Genomic DNA, 19,820 nt, shown 5'->3' with positions numbered 1-19,820 from the left:
AATTTTAATGCATTTTTTTTTCATAATTAATCTCACCAAATTAACATGTCAAATCAACAGCCCTATAAAAATTGTGAGTATTTACAAGGAATTAGTATGTACTGTACCCATTTATTAGTCATACAAATACAACACCAAGCATTGGTATACAGAAAAGGTGACGGTCAAGTGTGTGGAATGGAAGTCTGTGTTTCTGAATTAGCCTACCACCAGGGAGAAGGGGTGAAACCAGTGAGAGAGAGAGACGTCGTGTGTATGTCTGAACAGATGTCCTTAATGTCTGACACTCCAGAACCCTGCAGACACCTTGGCTTGTGCGAACTATTGCATTCATAAACACACAAACACACATACTGTACATTACACAAACCTCCTCTCAGGAGGACAGCTTCATAAACATTTTATTTACTCTATGCAGGGCTACAATTACATGCAAGTCAAAGTCAATCCTACTCACAGTTCAGTGCACAGATAGCTCAGGACATGCACTGCCTCACAGTCACATGCAGTAGAGGGAGGCCCTAACAGCAAACTGCATGCCATGCATTAAAATCTAATATGACAAAACCACAAAAAAACAACACTGATGATGCTGCACAAGTCTCAATGAAGTAAACATTCCATAAATTAAACATTGTCAATACTCTGCAAGCGGCAAATGGGAGTAAAAACTGGCTGTAAAGTGAGTGAATAAAATTCTTTGAGAAACCAGGCTGGTAATTTTATTTAGAAATGCAAGGTTACATGGTTTAGGCTATGTATGTGAGTGATCAAACATCAAGACGCCTGCTAAAGAAAATGCTTGGAGTGTAATACCTGGTGAAAATTATTTTAATTATATCTGCGTCAGATGTGGTGAAAATTAAAGTTTGGACTTCGCTGGTAGGGTTTTTATTATAATTATTTATTTAATAAAAATTAATGTTCATAGAATATAGTCATATTTTAATTTACATATAAATAGGCTAAATTAATTTACATACACAAACACACACACACACACACACACACACATATATATACATATATATACATATAGGCCTAAATATATAAATAACACAAACACGCGTATATATACTGTTTACAAACGCATACGCATGATATATATATATTTTGACATTTTTTATAATTTATTATATAGCTTTAAGTAATATATATGATTATATCCTATTGAAAGCAGAATGTTGTTTTGTTCGTAAGTGATCTATGTTAAAATCCGCTGAGGAGATGAAGAGGTGGAGTGGCGGGAAAGAGAGAGAGAGCGAGTGACAGGAGAGAGAGAGAGAGAGTCTGAGCGCGCGCGACGGTCACAGCGAGTCTGACTGAAGATTGAGACGAAACACAGGGAACGGGAGTCAAAACCATTGACAAAAACACGGTCTAGAAAAGAAGAAAATAAACATTTCTCAAAGGAAAGATGCCGTTCACCCAGACTGAGGTATGTTGCTCTAAACACTTCTTCATATAAAATACTTGTTACCATCGGTCAGTCTGAGACCGTTTATGTACATTTATTTTCTGTTCTGCTCAACTCTGACTCCAAATGAAATGAGGAAGAAATATGTTATTTATACACATTATAAACGCTGTTCAGAGAATACTGATATATTCTGGCTGAATGCGTAGTCTCTAATTTGTCTTTCATTTGTTTGCTCTTAAGCGCCTATTTAATCTGAGGATTTAAATGCAGGCGCTTTGAATTAAGATCCTGGATTGGGACTCACTCATTTATTTTAATAACCTGTTATTAAACCGTGCGACTGTGTATAGTGCCTAAATGCGCTTGTTTGCTCTTGATGGCTATTTAAATACTGGTAGCTATACAATCTTGTGAAGATTTGCATTTGTTTTTGTACTTTCAAACCTGGTGCAGAGTTTGCACAGGAGTTAGTGCATCCGTCTTTGCGCGTGTTTTTTGCACTGTACTTTCTTTCATAATCGGTATAAAGACCATGTAATATCTAATAATATCATTGGATATTAAAAGACATTTTTTATGGCACAGATTACAGACATTGCCCTATACTGCAATGTGATTTCGACTGAGATCAGAGAATTTTATAGCGGTTGTAAATTAGAACATGATGCTTGAGTTATGACTCACTTTTATATGTTTTTCTATCTCCTGTTATTTAAATTAATGTTCACACTAAAGTTCTCCTTTTACCTCTATCTAGTTTTTCAATAACAGGCATCTGTGCAATGAAAGAAAGAAAGAAATAGGGAATTGCAGTTTTGGGTTGCATCTTATTTATGAAAGCCAAAGGCACTCCTCTGTAAATCTTCAGGGAAATCATCTTGATTTCTGAAGGTGCAGTAAGTGCAGAGTGAGGGAGAGCGTGTGCGCGCGTGTGTGTGTGAGTGTTACATGGTGGCAACACTTCTATATTTTATCATATTTCCTTATTTCTTATCTTTTTTTCCCTGCCCTGTTGGTGACAGCCAGGAAACAGTGGGGGTTTTGTAGAGTCGCCAGCATGAGTCCACAGCCATGCCAAAACAGTGGAGCCAGTATGTAACAAACACGCTTTACACTGCATGAGAGAAGTACAGCAAGGCGTGCATCATGCGCACACACACACACACACACCCCTTTGCAGGTCCAGCAACCCCAAAACCTTTTTAATTACAAGAGTACCACCACAACTACACTTACACTTATTTTCTTTTACATAAGCACATTTGAGGTATGCAATAATATTTTTATTGCATAAAATAATCTATACATAAAAAAAAAGCAGCTCAAGTGATCCACCAAAATCCAACTTGTGGTCACAAAAAACCACATAAACTACATCAAGAGTGAGACATTTGGGATTAGCACAGTACTTCAGACCCAACTCCACTCACACAGCAGATTACACAGATTTAGAGTACATCAACTCTAACGCAGATTAACATGGTGGTCAAATGCAGATGAGCAATGAAAGAAAGAGAGCAAGAGGCAGAGAGCAACACAGCTCAGTAAGAGAAAATTCACAAGAGATTAAATCTGGTTGTTCTATTTTTTTCCCCTTTCTGTTGCAACTATCTGAAAATGACCGGAAAGAAAAAAACTTATGAGAAAATGTGATAGTAACATCATTTACATTTAAGAAACCAAACACAAAGTTTAGATATGAACAAATTCTCTATATTTTTGGGTATAATAATTTGTTTTTGTTTTCATTGCACCTTAAAATATCTGTAAGGAGCATTGGCCGATCTCTAGGCAGCAGCTAGTTGTTTTATAATTCACAGTTGGGCCTGTGAGAGTGGCGTGTGTGTCAGTGGGGTCACTCTGCAGTGGGTTGCATGATAAAAACACAGCACTACAAATTACAATAAGGATAAAGCAGCTTCACAACTGACTACTTTTCTATATACGTTTCCAAATATTTGAGAAAAAAAATAATAGATGCACAGGTGTGCACAGGCGTAAGTCACTTAAGAGTACACCAAAATGATTGTTAGCAATAGTGGAAAATGTAAAAACACATAAACAGACACAAGCTATGAGCTTTCTACATGGTCATTTTTATTGCAGCTAGTTCACTATAAATTATTGACCATAGCCTTTCTAATGAATTGTTTTGTCAAAGCCACTAGGGTTTGCATCAAAACATCTTTGCACACAAAAACTGCATGGCAGTAGAGAATAGAGGAAAAAGTGAGATGTGCCTGTTACTGGTGTTTTGAGGCTGACTGGCAGACTGAGCAATTCATGATCTAACTATCACAACTGTTGCTAGAGCAATTTCTATTCCGTCAGATATTTTAGTTTTTTTGTTGTTTGTAGAACAAAATGGCAAACAACACACACAAATAACACTTAGTCATGTTCCTTTCACCCTGCACTACATTCAGAGCAGGAGCAATCACCAGGCTTTTGGTACAGCGTTAGAGTATCCATTCAATATGGAAGTACTTCTAAAACTGCAATAATACAGTGTTCGCTCATGTTTTCCAGCCTGGCAGCTGTAATAATCTCACACTTGATTTCCCAGTCTAGCATTACCAAACACTTGTAATCTGGAGTTTTTACTCCGTGTCCTCAACAACACAGTTACAAATTGTGCTTTGCAGTTTTTGAAAATTATTGCTGCTTACATAAATACATGCATGGTGGTGATCTGTCTCAGGTTAAAAGGATCTCTGTCCAGTTTTGTTGAGAATGGTTGTTCAATAACCCTGTAACTTACCTGGAGTTAGGGGTGGGTAATGTGATCATCATCATGATATATCAATACGAGTAGTTTTTTACACATTAACAAATCACCATGATATTATATATATTTTTGCTGAAAATAATGGTTTTCATCATTATTAACATACAGTACCAGTGTCATAATTCTCTACACCTCTACATTCTCTCAACGAATGAAAGTAAAAAAAAAAAAAAAAAAAAAAAATTCAAACAATTATTGAAAAAGTAAACAGTCAGGGATCAAATAAAAACAATTACAAACAATATGACCTAAATACAACAGAACAAATCAGAAATGAAATAAACTGGTACAATTGGTGATTCATATTTTAAATCATTCCCTTTTAACCATGGGCAACATGAACATAACATGGCAAACATATTGCACTTCATCAAGTGTTTTCATTTTTCCCCTTTTTATTAAGTGCTTTCTTCTCATAATGGCAGAAATTGAATGTTTACACAACATCAATGATCACAATCAAACTACTTCTGAAAAATCTGAACAAGGTTATGACACCAATACTCTTCTTTTAATCCACTCACTCTAATCTTATAAAAGACTCCAACTGAATCATAATTTGTAAGTTATTGATTCATTGTATATTACAGTAAGGAGATTGATGCACAGCTCGAGAGAGCTCTGAGCTCTTAGTAATGTCCTTTTTAAGGGCGGAAATGCAGTCAGACTCGTCTTGCTCTCTGGAGAGGGAACAGCACTCACACAACAATGAGTGTTTTGTCTTATCCTCTGCCAGACCAGGGTTGTCATAGACACAGGACCTACGTCAGTGACGTTTATTAATCAATGTGGTCGTTTTGGTCATTGACACAAAGTAATTTTTTATTTCGCCTCAAATCAAACGCTCTTCTGTTAGACATAGATCTCTAGATGTGCCTCGCCTGCTGTGAACAAGTCAAGAAAAGACAGCGTTGTCTGAAAGGGAGTATGATAGAGGAGATTGTGTCTGGGGCAGGCAGAGTTTATAGGTAAAATGGGTCTCAAAGAGTTGCTTGTATAGCTCTAGAATCAATGAAATGGAGGCGATATGAATTAAGTGAATGTGGCTCTAGATAATTGGACAAGGTCTGAAAGGGGCCCGGAACAGTCTGAATAGATGGATTTTATTATTCCACGCAAAAACCAGCTGCAAGCTCTGAAATAGGCTTTGATAATGCAACTATTTTTGAAGTGCTGCTAATTTTAGCATGTGGCAGGTTAACAGAGTGAGTCCGGACATACAAAATCACTTGCGTTCAATGCCACAACTGACATATGAAGCATGCCTATAGACTGTGCTTTGATTGAAAGCTCGTCCATTTAAACCCTGCAGCCTTCATTGAAATTACATAGCTTATCAAACACATGCTTGTTAAATCATTTCAGCTCATTTATAATTTACATACAGAGAGACCCATTCAACCAGCGCTACAACATTTTATATTTGTGCTCAGTTACTTAAAGTGATACAGGGAAGAACACATAAATGCATGTACGTGTTTGCACACAGCATGGTGCCTTGAGTTTGGCTCTAAATGAGCTATAAAAATAACAAATGCACAGGCCTCCCATAGGAAGCCAAACACTGCTCAGCTTAGTAGAGATCGCTTCTGAACATGGTTCGTTTCACTCTCTGCTCGGTGAGTGGGGTTTGTCGAACATGTGGGCAACTTTGTTCAGTGACCTAAATGCATGAATTGTCTTTATATAAAAAGTGCCACTTTTTATTCACCGCACAGTGGGGGCTGTTTATTATGACATTTTGCTCTTTCTTGCTATGTGAAATGCTGATAAGAGAAATTTACCCACATTAAGTCAAAATTCAGACAAACCTAATTATTTTCCTTCCCGTGTGCATGCTCTGCTTTTGAGTGTTTGTGTTTGATGTTCATAAGCACTGGCTGAGGGACAGCAAGAGGTATGATTGGTTGTTTGTATGTGATTGTGTGTGTGTGTGTGTACCTACTTAACCATATTTTTGTACCCAAAAGTGAGGTAAACCTGACAAAATCTCCAAAAAACCTCCCTTTGGGGACGTCCTCATTTGTAAAACGGGTTTAAAAATAAACTAAACAAAGTTTTTTGAAATTGTAAAAATGCAGAAAGTCTCCTGTGAGGGCTAGGTTTAGGTGTAGGGCAATAGCACATACAGTTTGTACAGTATAAAAACCATTACGCCTATGGGATGTCCCCATTTAGATAGCTAAGTAAACGTGTGTGTGTGTGTGTGTGTGTGTGTGCGCGCGCTTGAAGACAGAGAGAAATAGAGCAGTGAAGTATCCAGCACTTAAATTGTCTGCTTATTTCCAGTGACTGCATCATTTACAAAGAAACTGGGAGCATAAGAAAAAGAGAATAATAGAGCAAAGAAGAAATATGAGTGACATGGTCATGCAAGGGAGGAATGCTATTTGAAAGAGAAAGACAAGCTAGTTGAAAAGCATCTGTGTAACTTCACCAGAAAGTGATTTACGTATGCATGTCAGTGTTCAAGTATAATTCTAATAAAAGCCCATCTCATCCAGCCGGAAGGGTGGATTGTATATTGGCATAAAAATATTGGTATCACAAATGGGAAGGGAGATTGGAAAACAAAATAAATGAATAAATGTAAACAAATGAGAAGACAAGAGAAGAAAGGAAAACGGCTGGAAGTAGTGACAATGACAAATGTATGTCATAATACAATATTGATGATATACCCACCTCAAGAAAAGTAAACATTATACATGGCAATCTTAGAAATGTGATGGCAATAATAACATTTCCTCTAAAGAATAAAAGAAAGAGGAATCTGAAAGAGGAATAATAGGCTAAAAGACTGGTGGAGTAAAAATGTGATTTAGCATTTACCTGTTCATTAGGGACCATGACAGAGAGAAAAAATGAGAGGTGAAATGTAGAAAGGCGGCAAAAAAAAGCATAAATGATTTCAGTAATAAAATACTGCATAAAATGTAATGTTTTGTGTTTATGTAAAGTCAGTTATCTCAAAATGAAAGAGAGAGAATTTGAACTTAGGAATGTTCTCCCTAGAAATGTCTAAATGCATTTAATTTATGAGGTGATTTATAACATCTTATTTTCTGTATTCAGACAACAATGAACAACAAACTCTATACAAGAGCATATTTCTCATCAAACCAAGGGTCTTAAAATGCTCTGTTAAACTTCAGGGTCTTGTTCATTCAAATGATGTTTTATGAGATGACTGCTTAGTGCACATTTTATAGACCGATGAGATGTGCAGCTAACATGTGAGTTTACATGAGGGGTTGGGGTTCATTCGCATGTTGCAGGTGCAGATGTACAAATCCAACTGCACAACCATCATGCTGCCGCATTTGACTCCATCTGTCATGATTAAGAAAGGTAAATAAAGCTCATTTATTCTCCACTTTCTGTAGGCATTCAAGTCCATTCATGTATCTTCTTTGCACCTTATGAATTGGGAGTACAGTCATGCTGACATCTTGGCATCAGGCATAAAGAAAAGCAAAGAATATTAACAACAGTGGCGTGTCACTCAAAACACACCAGCATGAACTGAAATACAAATCAAAGTCATAGAATATTTTCACTTCACAGAAAAACCCATAACAGAAATATAAACATGAATGCCTTAGTTCAAGTTCCACTGTATCTGTCCTTGTCTCTGCAACCCTAAATGACTATAAAGCAACCAGCTTTAAGTATGCTTGGTAAGCCTTGATGATTTTGTGTTGCATATACATTCAAAGGTTCTGTGCTATATAAATCCTTTAGGCCTCTCTCTCTTCGCTCTCTCACCCTGTGCCACTTTAGTGCATCTTTATCACATTCACAAGCCACTGGCTCTGTTCAGTGCACAAACACTGAATATAATAAGGACATAAATCAGTATAGGCATTTATGCATTAATGGTTCACAGATTACAGTAAATGCACTGGTGAACATCCAAGAGAACTGGAGCCAAGAGAGAGAGAAAGCCCACAGTAATAAGAAGGGAAAATGGGGATATGGGAAAAAACAAGGTGCGTTCCCTTCTCTGCTCATCCACGCATCCCTGTCACACTTACCCCTCATCGCTGCTTCTCCCTCTCTTTGCTCCTGGCTGTTCATACTAAAAGGCTGCAGTGTGTGGGTGTATGTTGAGAGGCTGGTCACATCCCTGCGTCTCCTGCCATTTTCACTCCCGTTGCTGAATTACCCCTGATTACCTTTAGCTAATTATCATCAGATCTTAGAGAGTGAAATACACACATACGCACGCACACACATATTACTATTCAGCGCTGCAGAGCCACTGGCAGTTAAAGATCTGAGACATCACCGGACTGCAAAAAAAAAGAGAGAGAGAGCGAACGGTACCTAGGCACCTCATCAAGGTGTTTGTACTCCACTGTCAAAACATCTCTGTGTAGCAATTATATATTTTTTTCCTTTCTTCACTGAATAGTAGGTAATTACGAGTAGACTGAGCAATGAATTAGACCGCTGCCTAAAAAGAAGCTTTGAAGCGTCATTAGCAAAAGACAGATCTGTCGTTTCTTGAATGTGACAACTGTAGAATATTCTGGAGCACTTACAATTCTAGAACACAGAGTCCCATTGACAAAACCTTTTTAAACCAGAACTGCGCTGTGGACTCTCTCTACAATGCTATAGCCTGGAGGCCTAGAGCATTAGTTTCACAGGCATGTGCTGATATGGGAACTGAAAAATATCCTGACACACAAGTATGCCCTCTGGCCAATGCTCTGCTATTACGTCTATCTTTGTAGCCCCAATGTAAGTCACATGCACACATACAGTCACTCACTGTTCAGTAAAATACCACAATTCCTGAGGGCCCTATACCAATCATGTCATATTAACCAAGTCTACCACTCTTACGTCCAAGGGACCAGACAGTAACGTGAAGCTCTCCAGTTGTTTACATTGTTAGCCAGCCAATACAACAGAGTTATTTATCAGTGCTTGTTGTGAATTAATAATGAACTGGATTTGCTGGGGAATAATTATTTCATGATGTACTTTAGTAATATTTTATGACAAAGCTGTGTGAGGAACAAGACAGACCATTAAGATTTCATGCTACTTCATGATCCTCAGACAAAGCCCAGCGAGCCTGTCTTTGTGTCAGTGCTGTGAATATGTGTTGTCGTGGATACTGGGACTGACAGTCATTTCTGCCACCAAATTTGATTCCAATAGGTTCATCAATCTTCCTTCTTTCCTTTACTCCTCCATCTGCCCCTCTCTCTATTTTCCATTCTCTCTCCCTCGCTCAGCAAATGAGAAATTGAAAGGCAGAGATGGGTAGGTTACGTGCACAGGATGGTAAAAATGTCTGACATGGGCTCATACACTTTTGCATGCACACGAACACATATACACAGACACACTCACCCTCAAACATGCAAGGGCATACAAATAAAAGCACAGATCTGTCACCATTCTAATAACTTTAAGAACGGAGGACATCTGTACCATCAGCAATATTAACAAACCTGGAGTAGTGGAACTGCACCACCCTACTCCAGGTGAACATTATTACTGTCCATTTTCAGCATTTACTCAAGCACGTCTGGGGATGGAGGTCAGTGCGAGCATGACAGCAGCACTGATATAACCTCTTATCGTCTCTCATTATAATCTCTTCCCTAATGTGACTGCCCCATTATATCGTACGAGAGAGAGAGAGAGTCAGAGAGAGAAAGGTGAACAAAGAAGGGCAACGGTCTGTGTATTTGTCTGGTTTTACACCCGCTAGACATTTTAAGGCATCTGCCTCAGTAGCCGTTATGTTTTTTTTCCCACCATCTAAGAGCATTGATTGGCGAAATTCCCCAATACGTTCATTGATTTTAATTAGCCTTCTTTGTCCTTATTACTCCTCCTCTGCTCAATTCCCTTTACATTAGCTGTGTGTCTTGGAAATGCTCCCTGTCTCCTCACACACGTGGTACAATATGGGCCTCCGCTGATCCATCTTCACCAGGCTGCTACGTCCACATGGTGCATTAAATTTCTGCAATAATGTTTTTGATCACTCCCAATCTATGACTGGACCGTGAAAAAGCAATTAGACTGGGAGCCAGTGGGACCCAGAGGAGACTTTCAACATCACAAACACAAATCAACCACGTCAGGCTTGGGAATTTAAACAGATTCAGCACACTATGATACAAAGAGAGTTAACAGTTGCTGGTTCAGAGGCTCAGTCCCAAAGCAGTAGTTCTAGAAAACATAAACTACAAACACTCAAAGTGAAAATCTAAATATATGAAAATACACTATGCATAATTTTAGACTCACCTAAAAAACTTAATTGGTCTCAGAAATCTAGCAGGAAAAAAATCTTGCTCTGTCTTTACCTAATATAGAGAATTGAGTCAGAACAGACGCCCATCATTTCTTGCCATACCTCAGTCTTGTCAACAATGTGACCCAGTTTGCAACAATGTGTGTGCCTTGATTTTGCATTTTTGGTCCTGCCTATGGCTTAGAGCAGTTTGTAAAAGAGATTTTCCACTTAATTCTGCACACTGAACTTGACTTCACCATTTTCAGAGTTGATATTCTTTGAAATACAGTTCTTTTTAGGTCAAGCCAAGTTTAAAGAGAAAATGACACACTATGAATATAAAAGTCTTCTGTCCTGTCCTGGCACTCTAATTCACTGAAAATGTTTTCTTCACAGGTAACACGGTCCCAAAGATGAGGGGTTACAGCATCCCTGTGTTCCGTCGATCTTCATTCAAGAATACACAATCAACATGATGTCAACTTTGAAGGACACACTGCAACCTGAATACACATCATCGGCTCGGATATACTTTTGCTGTACGGAAGTGATGAAAATTTTTATTCTATTGATTGACACCGGAAAAAATTCCCAGGGTTTTTCTGGTTGACATTATCCTTATTTCAGTGCCTGCAATTCAAAGGAATCCTACAAATAAAGGGCTGCAATTTTTGGTGACATAAGTCAAAGGACATAGAGAATCAAGAAAAAAAGACCTTGAGCCCTTTATCAATTTTCTATCTAGAATTAAGAGGACGACTGTCACTGTTAAAACTCTGACTGCTCAGACCTACCAGCCAAAGGACAATGTGGGACACTCGCTAGATGGTAAGAATGGTTGTCTAATTCTGTTGTAAATAATACAATATAAATACAATATGAAAATGTGTAAAGAGTTGGGTGGCTGAATAAAAAAAGATTGTGCAGCAGGAAAATATCCTTTTATATTGTCAACAGAATTTAGTAGACACTAAAAAGAAAACAAAGAAATAAAGATCCTTCAAGAGAAGGATCAAAAAGCAGATTTAGGCAGAATGAAAATGCAGGATTGACACAGGAGGATCAGCAGTATACAGGAAAAGAAAAAAAAAAAGTATGATTAAAGAAGAGTATAAAAAGAGATTATAGATGCACAGTAGGTGGTTACGGAGATGGCCGGGATGAAAACCTTCTTCAGTGCACAGAAACATTTGAGTGAAGGATAGAGAAACAGATAAGAGATGCAGAACAGAGAGAAGGTAAAGTTAACCTGCCTACACACAAATGTTTCAAACCGTATAGCAAGTTACAGATGGAGCCTCTCACGGTCACTCTGCCATCTAAAGGCAAACTTGCCAGTTGTTTTGTGCATCAACTCCACAGTGCTCTGACAGCCCCAAACACATGCAAAATGCTACTATATTTTACTAGCTTTTGCTATGAAAAATATTTTAGCATAAAGGCATGTTTTATTAGGTATTCAACAGATCTTTTTGCTATTTTCTTTTCTCTCTGTCCTCAGGCGCCCACCCCTCTTTGTGAAAATACACTGTCAGGCCTGAGAGACAGCTGATTTTTTTCCCTATAAATACCCAAATGTATACACACTGGGAGAGCCATTAAATATGACATTTAAATTGCTTCCATTTTCATGCAACGCACCTCATTTAAAAAGAGAGACAGACTTAAAAAGGAGAGAGTCAAAGTGACAATGATATCTGATTTTTTTTTTAAAGCAGTATTTTCGCTAATTGTTTCCTTAGAATGTTATGAATGTGGTCTATAGTCAAAGCAAACAATATGAAAGTGTTTCCAATAAAATGGAATCATTTCCTAGACAAGCAAGCTATTCTCTTTCTAATTTCCTCACTATTTCTCCATCTCTAAGCCCCAACGATCAATTTTGCATAGGTGCTAGCACTGTTTAAGGGTTTGTTTTGCATGTAGTTGCTGCCTAAGGTAACAATGTTTGTAACCAACTCCCATCTGACCTGGCCTGCAACAAAACAACCCTGAGTCCAATCCCATAGGATGGCAGGCAGCAAAAAGAATGAGGCCCCAGCAGAGAGCTTTGTACACCAACCCTTCACACACAAATACTCACAAAAACAAGTACGTTTTGGATTAGTCACATAGGAGTATGTTAATGTCTCAAAATTGAGTGCAAATGTACATTTTAATGAGAAAAAAAAAAAATCCTTTACAAAAAGAAAATTTGTGACAAGCTGGAAATTATACAACATTGTAATGCCATAATTAAATAAAAAATACCATAAATAAAACTTTTTTTTTTCTACAATGAAGGGCATACAAAACATTAGATTAGTATTGGTTGACAGTTTTAAACAATGCTAAGCAATACTTTTAATGATGCAACCAGGACTAATTTACTTTTGGGCAATTTTAGACAGTGTAGTCAATATTTTTATTTATTTTTTCAAAATAATACTGAATGTATACCTTTTCCCCTTTTTTTAAACAAACATTTTAGACCTAAGGGGACAGTCGAGATATTGAATTGTTATAAAAAAAGAAAGAAAAAAAGAATTTCCAGCTAAACTGCAAATATTCTTTCCCTTCCTTCCTCTATTTAACATTGATAAGAGTCACAGACAAGGCTTACAGAGAATACATACACAGGAAATTCACGATCCCTGGCCATCTAGTCAATGACTGGTTAAGCTCAGAGTAAAATCTCTGTTGGGTATTCTCTCTGAATAATTCATGCTATTTTGAAAACAATAACAACCAAGAAACAGCATCCATTATGCATGTCAATTTGTTGTAAACGTCTGTGGTTTTCATCTAAATCTCAATTGCAAATCAGGCCGAAAACGAGAACTCTATCGGACCCTTCCGTGAACTTTCAAAAACTTGATCTAAAATTAAACTAGTGATTTATTCAAACACAGTTCCCTGTTACAGTTGAATTGTAATATGACTTAAGGTCAGTCCAGGAATAAACCTGTAATTGTTTTTTCAGGAACTCAAATGTCAATCACATTTTAATATAAGTTCAGAACGACCACCTCACACCAACAATTATCAGTGTATAATGTAGCAATGTAATCGTTACATTCAACTCTTTCCACACTATTCTTTTACATTGCTCAAGCGCAATCAATTTGCTGTTCTCTTTCAGTCCTTTTTTTATTTTAATGTTATGTCTAATGCTCCCTATCTGTCAGTTGCTCTGTTAAGGTTATCTAGAAAGCCGATTTTCTCTGCTGTTGCTTACTAACCTCTTACCACCTTTCAATGTTTTTCACATTTAAGCAGAAGTCATGTAAAAGTCAGACAGCATACTATATAACAGATATGTGGACTTATAATTGCACTGAACTCTACACCAAATGTAACCCCTGTATTTTGAAAAAATCTTAGCAAAAAAAAAAATGAATGAATATTTTCTATATTTCCCACAGGGCTTGTGATTGGAAGTAAAGAAGGGCAAGAAAGACCTGCGTTTTCCCAACTACACTGACCAAGAATATTGACTTGAGACACTGGGTTAAATTACCTCTGCAGAGAGAGTGGGGTACATTGCCTGGAATTATGGCCACAGAGAGCCTAGTTGAACTCCGCGATTGGTTGTTCCTACTTCTCCTATGCCTGACATTATTGGTTGAAGTCCTCGAGTTTGCTGCAGCAACAGCTGCTGCCGCGGAGGCAGCTCTCGGAGAGGCGGAGCTTCAGGGAGACGTGCCATGCCCCTCAGCTTGCAGGTGCGATGATGGCTTCATTTACTGCAATGACCGTGGCTTGAGTATCATCCCACCATTACCATTAACAGCAGCTGTGCTCTATCTGCAAAACAACCGCATAGACAATGCTGGGCTACCAACATCTTTAGAGCGACGACTGACTGTGCGAGTAGTTTACCTTTATGATAATGAACTTGACGATTTTCCAACACATCTGCCTCCATCGCTACGAGAACTTCACCTACAGGACAACAATATACGAACTTTACCCCGTTCCGCCCTTGCACGGCTCCCCCTACTGGAGAAGCTTCACATGGATGACAATTCAGTTTCAACCGTAAGTATAGAAGACAAAGCATTCGCCAACAATCCGAGGCTGCGTCTTCTTTTCTTGTCACGCAACCACCTCTCAAGTATACCATCAGGACTGCCTGCATCACTTGAGGAACTCCGCCTAGACGACAATCGGATTTCAACTATTCCAACACATGCATTTCGAGGTCTCTCCTCTCTAAGACGTCTCTTCCTTGATGGGAATCTGCTGGCAAATCAGCGTATCGCAGATGATACATTCTCACGGCTGTCTAATCTCACAGAACTCTCTCTGGTTCGTAACTCGCTCCAGGCACCACCATTAAACCTTCCAAGTATGCATCTCCTTCGCCTCTATCTACAGGACAATGCCATAGCCCACATACCACGAGGCTCCCTGGATGGCATGCGAAGGCTACAGAAACTGGACCTATCAGGTAACAACTTGACGACTCTCCCGAGAGGTTTATTCAAGGACCTGGACAGCCTTTCACAATTACTTGTCCGAGGAAATCCTTGGTACTGTGGCTGTAACCTCCGCTGGCTTCATGACTGGTTGCATGAGCGAGGTTCATCAGTGACTGTGAGAGGCTTAACTTGCCATGGACCAGAGAGACTAAGAGGCATGGCACTAAGGGACCTTACAAGTCAGTTGGAAGACTGTGAGGTCAGCATTGATTCTGCAGGAGGAATGATTGGAAACGATGGAGTAAAGAAGGAGAAAAGTTATTTTCCAACACAAGCACCAGCTACAACAACACCTCCACTTCCGCAGGGTTCTCTCTTTACCCTCAGATCCAGACGACCAGGCCACAAGTATTCAGACATTAGCCAGGACAGTCTTGGTGGTGGAAATGGGGTTACAGGTAAATCAATACTAATCAGTGTAAAACCCCTCACACCAGAGACAGTTCACATTACCTGGCAGGCAGCACAGCCAGTCCCCTCCTTCAGACTTTCCTGGTTACGACTAGGCAACAGTCCTGCAATGGGGTCAATCACAGAAACACTTGTGCCAGGGGATCGCCGTGAGTATTTAGTTACGCAACTACAGCCCCAGTCAAGTTACATCATCTGCTTGGTGCCTCTCTCTGGAAACGATGGTAAAAGAACATCTTTTACAGCAAGTGGGGGTTTAAACATAAACACAAACTCAGAGCATGAGCACCCTGCTTGTGCCAAAACAGAGACGGATCCTCTCGAGCAGCCTATTTCAGACCAGGACAGTGATCAAGGAACTGACCAACTGTCTGCCCTACCACTTGCTGGAATTATTGGAGGTGCAACAGCATTGGTGTCTTTGTTCTTAATTTTTGGCATCTTCTGCTGGTACGGACACCGTGCGGGGTACCTTGCGCCAGGTGACCATTCTATATACGGCAGAGATGTTGTTGGCTCACGAGGTGCCAGCAAACATTACGATGACTATGTTGAGTCTGGAACCATAAAAGACACGTCCATCTTAGAAATCAGAGCTCATGGCTTTCAAATGACACCAATGTCTGCCCAACAGCCTTTGCAGCCCAAGGCAAAAGTTGAGGATATGACATACATTCATACTATCTTTCCCTCTAATAATGCAACTCTATATAGGAGCACCCTGAACCACACAGGAAATCCAGGCTATGGAACTAATCGAGGGTACAGAGAAGGGGGAATACCAGACATAGATTATTCATACACGTGATAGCCTTTTTTATAACCCCCTTCCTGTTCTGTTCCTGTTATCAGGTAAAGCAGTTGGGTAAGGGTTCTTTTCCCAAGGTTCTAAAGTAGGGGTGTGCCGATTCTAAGGGGACCATTTTCCCCCATCTATTGTACACAAAATCTTATTACTGGATAGAAGATTTCAAGTAGATTTTTTTTTTAATCAAAATATTTATACTTAAAATAGAATAGTTTTTGGAGCATTGGTGTAACATGGAGATGTTTAAAACCAAAATCAGGATTGCATAAATTTAATGATGTTACAAGAATGAAAATGACTTACTTTTAAAAACCAGGTGTTAAAAAAGCTATTTGGACTGTTCTGTGGACACTACATAAATGATGCAAAACAATAAAATGCTTACATAAAAATGTTCAGAAAGAACACCTTGTGATACTCTCCTAAAAATAAAGGTTCTTTACTGGCATCAATGGTTCCACAAAGAACCTTTACCATCCATGTAACCTTTTCATTCCACAAAAGGTCCTTTATAGTGGAAAAAGGTTCTTTAGATTATTAAAATGTTCTTCACACTAAGAAAAAAAATGGTTCTTTTAAGAACTGTTCACTGAAAGGTTCTTTGTGGAACCAAAACTGGTTCTTCTATGGCATCGCTGCGAAAACCCCCTTTTGGAACCTTTATTTTTAAGAGTGTACTGTATGTGGATGAAGTTGGATTTCATTCGGCACACCCCTATTCCAAAGTACCCTTTGTGCCTCCTTTAGTCTGTTTTTAAATCATTGTTCTTAAATGGGGAAAAAAACCTCTGGAACATGCTTAAAATACCTATAATAGTCAGAAAGTGCCAGGGATACCACTCTTGGTGTTGATGTTATCCAATATTCAGATGATAATTAAAGCTGTTTTTGCATCTTAGTACCAATGATTATCAGTGTCCTAAAACTAGCTCATTTTAAGGGTTAGCATGTTGATGATGATGATGAGGACCAGGTTCATATAGATATAATTTTACTACCCTGGACATTACTGTGTATATATATATATGCACTGGGGAAAACTGATGCCTTTCCATTCTGGGGGATACTGACGACAACAACAAAAAAATAAATCGTTTGGTGGGGGGGGGGGGCTGTTATTCAAATTACAATTCTCAGTTCTCTCTCCCTCCTTTTATGGTCTTTTCCTTTATTCTCTCTATTTCTTTTGCATGCAGCACCAGGGCTTTGTTCCCAACCCAGAGAGCTGACAGTGGTGATAATGGTTTTGACAATGAAAGACCTCAAATTGCTACTGGGTTTCTTTTCTTTTAATGAAAGTGAGAAAAGTGGGGTAGGAGGAGACAAAAGGAAAGTGATGAAGGCACAGAAAAAGGTTTCATGTTCACAAAGAAAATTTGTCTAAAAAAATAAAGACACTGAAAAAATGGATATCTTATAAAAAAGAAAAAAAAAATATTTCCATTCACCACATGGAGGTTTCAAGAACAGTCCAACAAAATATACGAAGCTCAGTAATTTTACCTGCTCAATAAAAAGACAAATGTATTTCAATTATGACGAAAGAAATGACTTTAAGAAATCTGAGGTCATATAAACTAAACAGAAAGAGGCATTTTAAGACAATCATGAAAGGGGGCAACCCTAATTGATGAATGAACCCAAACTGACAGGCTGACATAGATAATGCAGTCAATTTAGCATGTAAAAAAGCAACTGAAGGGCAGGGCTTGTTGATACAGAACATACCAGAAAATATCATGGACATGAAATCTAGTAGATGACTAGAAAAAATGACAAATGTTCAGATGACTTTACAGTCTTTGTGTGTGAAACGGTATGTATCTATACCCCTGAGGTGCAGGAAAAACAGAAATCAGGGATTAATCAAATATGTAACACTGTGAACCTCTGCATCTTGTGTGTGGGCTAACAAGGAAGAGAGAGAACAAAGGTCTTTAACTGATTAAAGACAATCCACTTTTTTCACAGTCTGACTTTGTGTGACTTAAACGCAGCATTAGCCGGGAGAGTAGAAAGGTAGTAACACTAAAAGGATATCCGTACCGTATCTGCAATTTTCTAGCCTTTTTCAAAGTGAACTATTCAAAAAGTAGTCCATGTAAATCACTTCTTTCTCTCATTATAGATATGGATATACATCATGATGAATAGGAAATAAAGCTTGTTATCTTTTTCATTGATATATGTATCATTAAAAGTTGTGATGAAACGCATTGTTGATGTGTATATATACATATATAGAAATATATCACCTATAATTCAAGGAAACATTTTCCCTGTACTTCAAAATAGTAACAAATTCACACATCATGTATGAGACAAAATCCTCGTCAGTTCTTAAGGCCCTTATGAAGCTAAATCTCCATGGTGGCATTGATAGACATACATTCATCCACTGGAAGAGTGAATAAGGAAAAGTAGCCAATTTGATAGTGTATATTTAAGAGCAAACATAGTGTGGTAATGCCTGTGTATGCAATCTAGAGATCAATATAATGAGAGGAGGGAAGTACAGAATACAGTATCAAAGAAAGAATGGCCTTTAAACACATCTCTTCAATAGCTTAATGTGTGCGTAAAAGCACATGATGTCCTTAGCGTGGTTTCTCAGACAACATACAGTTCAAATAGTTATTCACACCTGTTCCCCAACCCATTTCTCAAATTAATGTAATTCTAGATAATTTACACGATTTACACTTCACAGCAACATCAAATTATTGAGTCTTATTAAGCATGAAGACAGTTGCAGACACTGACATATGGAGAAAGGCACAGTAACAGCATCGATAACGATCCTGAAAAACAGAGTACCTGAAAGCAGCTTTTTCCACTAAAATTACCAGTTAAAAAAGGCCAACTTCACAATACCCAACAATTAACTTGAGAGTTTGACAAGTCCCACTTACTGGTAAATCAAATCCCGAGAAGCTACACCGGGGCTTTACAGCACCTCTAACATTGTACCTAACGAAACCAAACAGAATCACAATTAAACCAAAAGCAATTGCACCTATCCAAACAGCAGCAGCAACTCTCAGAAGTCGTCCCTGATGAACCGCATACCTCTTATCCCTGCATTTACCACATTGGGTCAATTAGACTGAGAGACGAGCAACACATTCCTTCATTGGAGCTAAAGTGGCGATTGATTGTGAGAGAATGGTATAGGTGGGAGGCTTTTAACGAGGGCAGAAATAATTGCTATGAGGCTGCCATTGTGCAAACATGCACAGATCTTTCTTTTTTAAAATCCCAAATCATTCACCTCATTAAAGGTTCAGTAACCGAAAGCTGATTCCAAAGCCTTGGACATCAAACAGAATTCAATCACGGCAGTATACATTTGGGAATTTCTGGATGTTACAAAATATATGAACAGCTCATATTCTCATTCAATTTATATTCATTGTTCAAATACATGTTTAAACCTTTTTTCTTCTTTCGAATTGCCGCAGTATCAACAAAAACTAAATTGGCTAAAACGCTATATAAAAGAAAAGCCATTTCACTGCAATAAAATTTTCTAAGCAACGCAGACAGAATGAATTTATTAGGGTTGCGTGTGTGACAACCATTTCCCTCCAACAAGCTTGGTTTCCAATTAGCAACAATGTGGCATATGCTGAGAGATGTGAGATTTCTCAGTGTGAACTCAT

The 19,820-nt window shown here is 38.4% G+C and overlaps 3 protein-coding genes across 6 annotated transcripts in view; 2 read left to right on the top strand and 1 right to left on the bottom strand.

Moving 5' to 3' along the window:
• LOC306853527 (fermitin family homolog 3-like) overlaps positions 1-19,820 on the top strand; it is a 568,382-nt gene that overhangs the window by 533,617 nt on the left and 14,945 nt on the right. The window lies entirely within an intron of this gene.
• LOC306853531 (ADP-ribose glycohydrolase MACROD1-like) overlaps positions 1-19,820 on the bottom strand; it is a 53,398-nt gene that overhangs the window by 26,723 nt on the left and 6,855 nt on the right. The window lies entirely within an intron of this gene.
• On the top strand, positions 1,295-18,373 carry LOC306853219 (leucine-rich repeat transmembrane protein FLRT1-like). 2 transcript variants are annotated; one of them, XM_079390471.1, is made up of 4 exons: positions 1,310-1,438; positions 2,443-2,511; positions 10,873-11,304; positions 13,881-18,360. In XM_079390471.1, exon 4 carries the CDS (start codon positions 14,011-14,013, stop codon positions 16,156-16,158), a length of 2,148 nt encoding a protein of 715 aa, XP_079246597.1. In that variant the 5' UTR covers positions 1,310-1,438; positions 2,443-2,511; positions 10,873-11,304; positions 13,881-14,010; the 3' UTR covers positions 16,159-18,360. The 2 variants fall into 2 exon arrangements, with proteins under 2 accessions (XP_079246596.1, XP_079246597.1); XM_079390470.1 differs by lacking the exon at positions 2,443-2,511 and having other exon boundaries at positions 1,295-1,438; positions 13,881-18,373.

The sequence above is a fragment of the Barbus barbus genome (genome assembly GCF_936440315.1).
Source record: "Barbus barbus genome assembly, chromosome: 33".
NCBI lineage: Eukaryota > Metazoa > Chordata > Actinopteri > Cypriniformes > Cyprinidae > Barbus > Barbus barbus.
This window is presented reverse-complemented; position numbering and strand designations above follow the sequence as displayed.

What these genes read in the sequence shown, in the direction of transcription:
- LOC306853219 (XM_079390470.1), top strand. Translation starts at nt 14,011, where the DNA reads ATGGCCACAGAGAGCCTAGTTGAACTCCGCGATTGGTTGTTCCTACTT.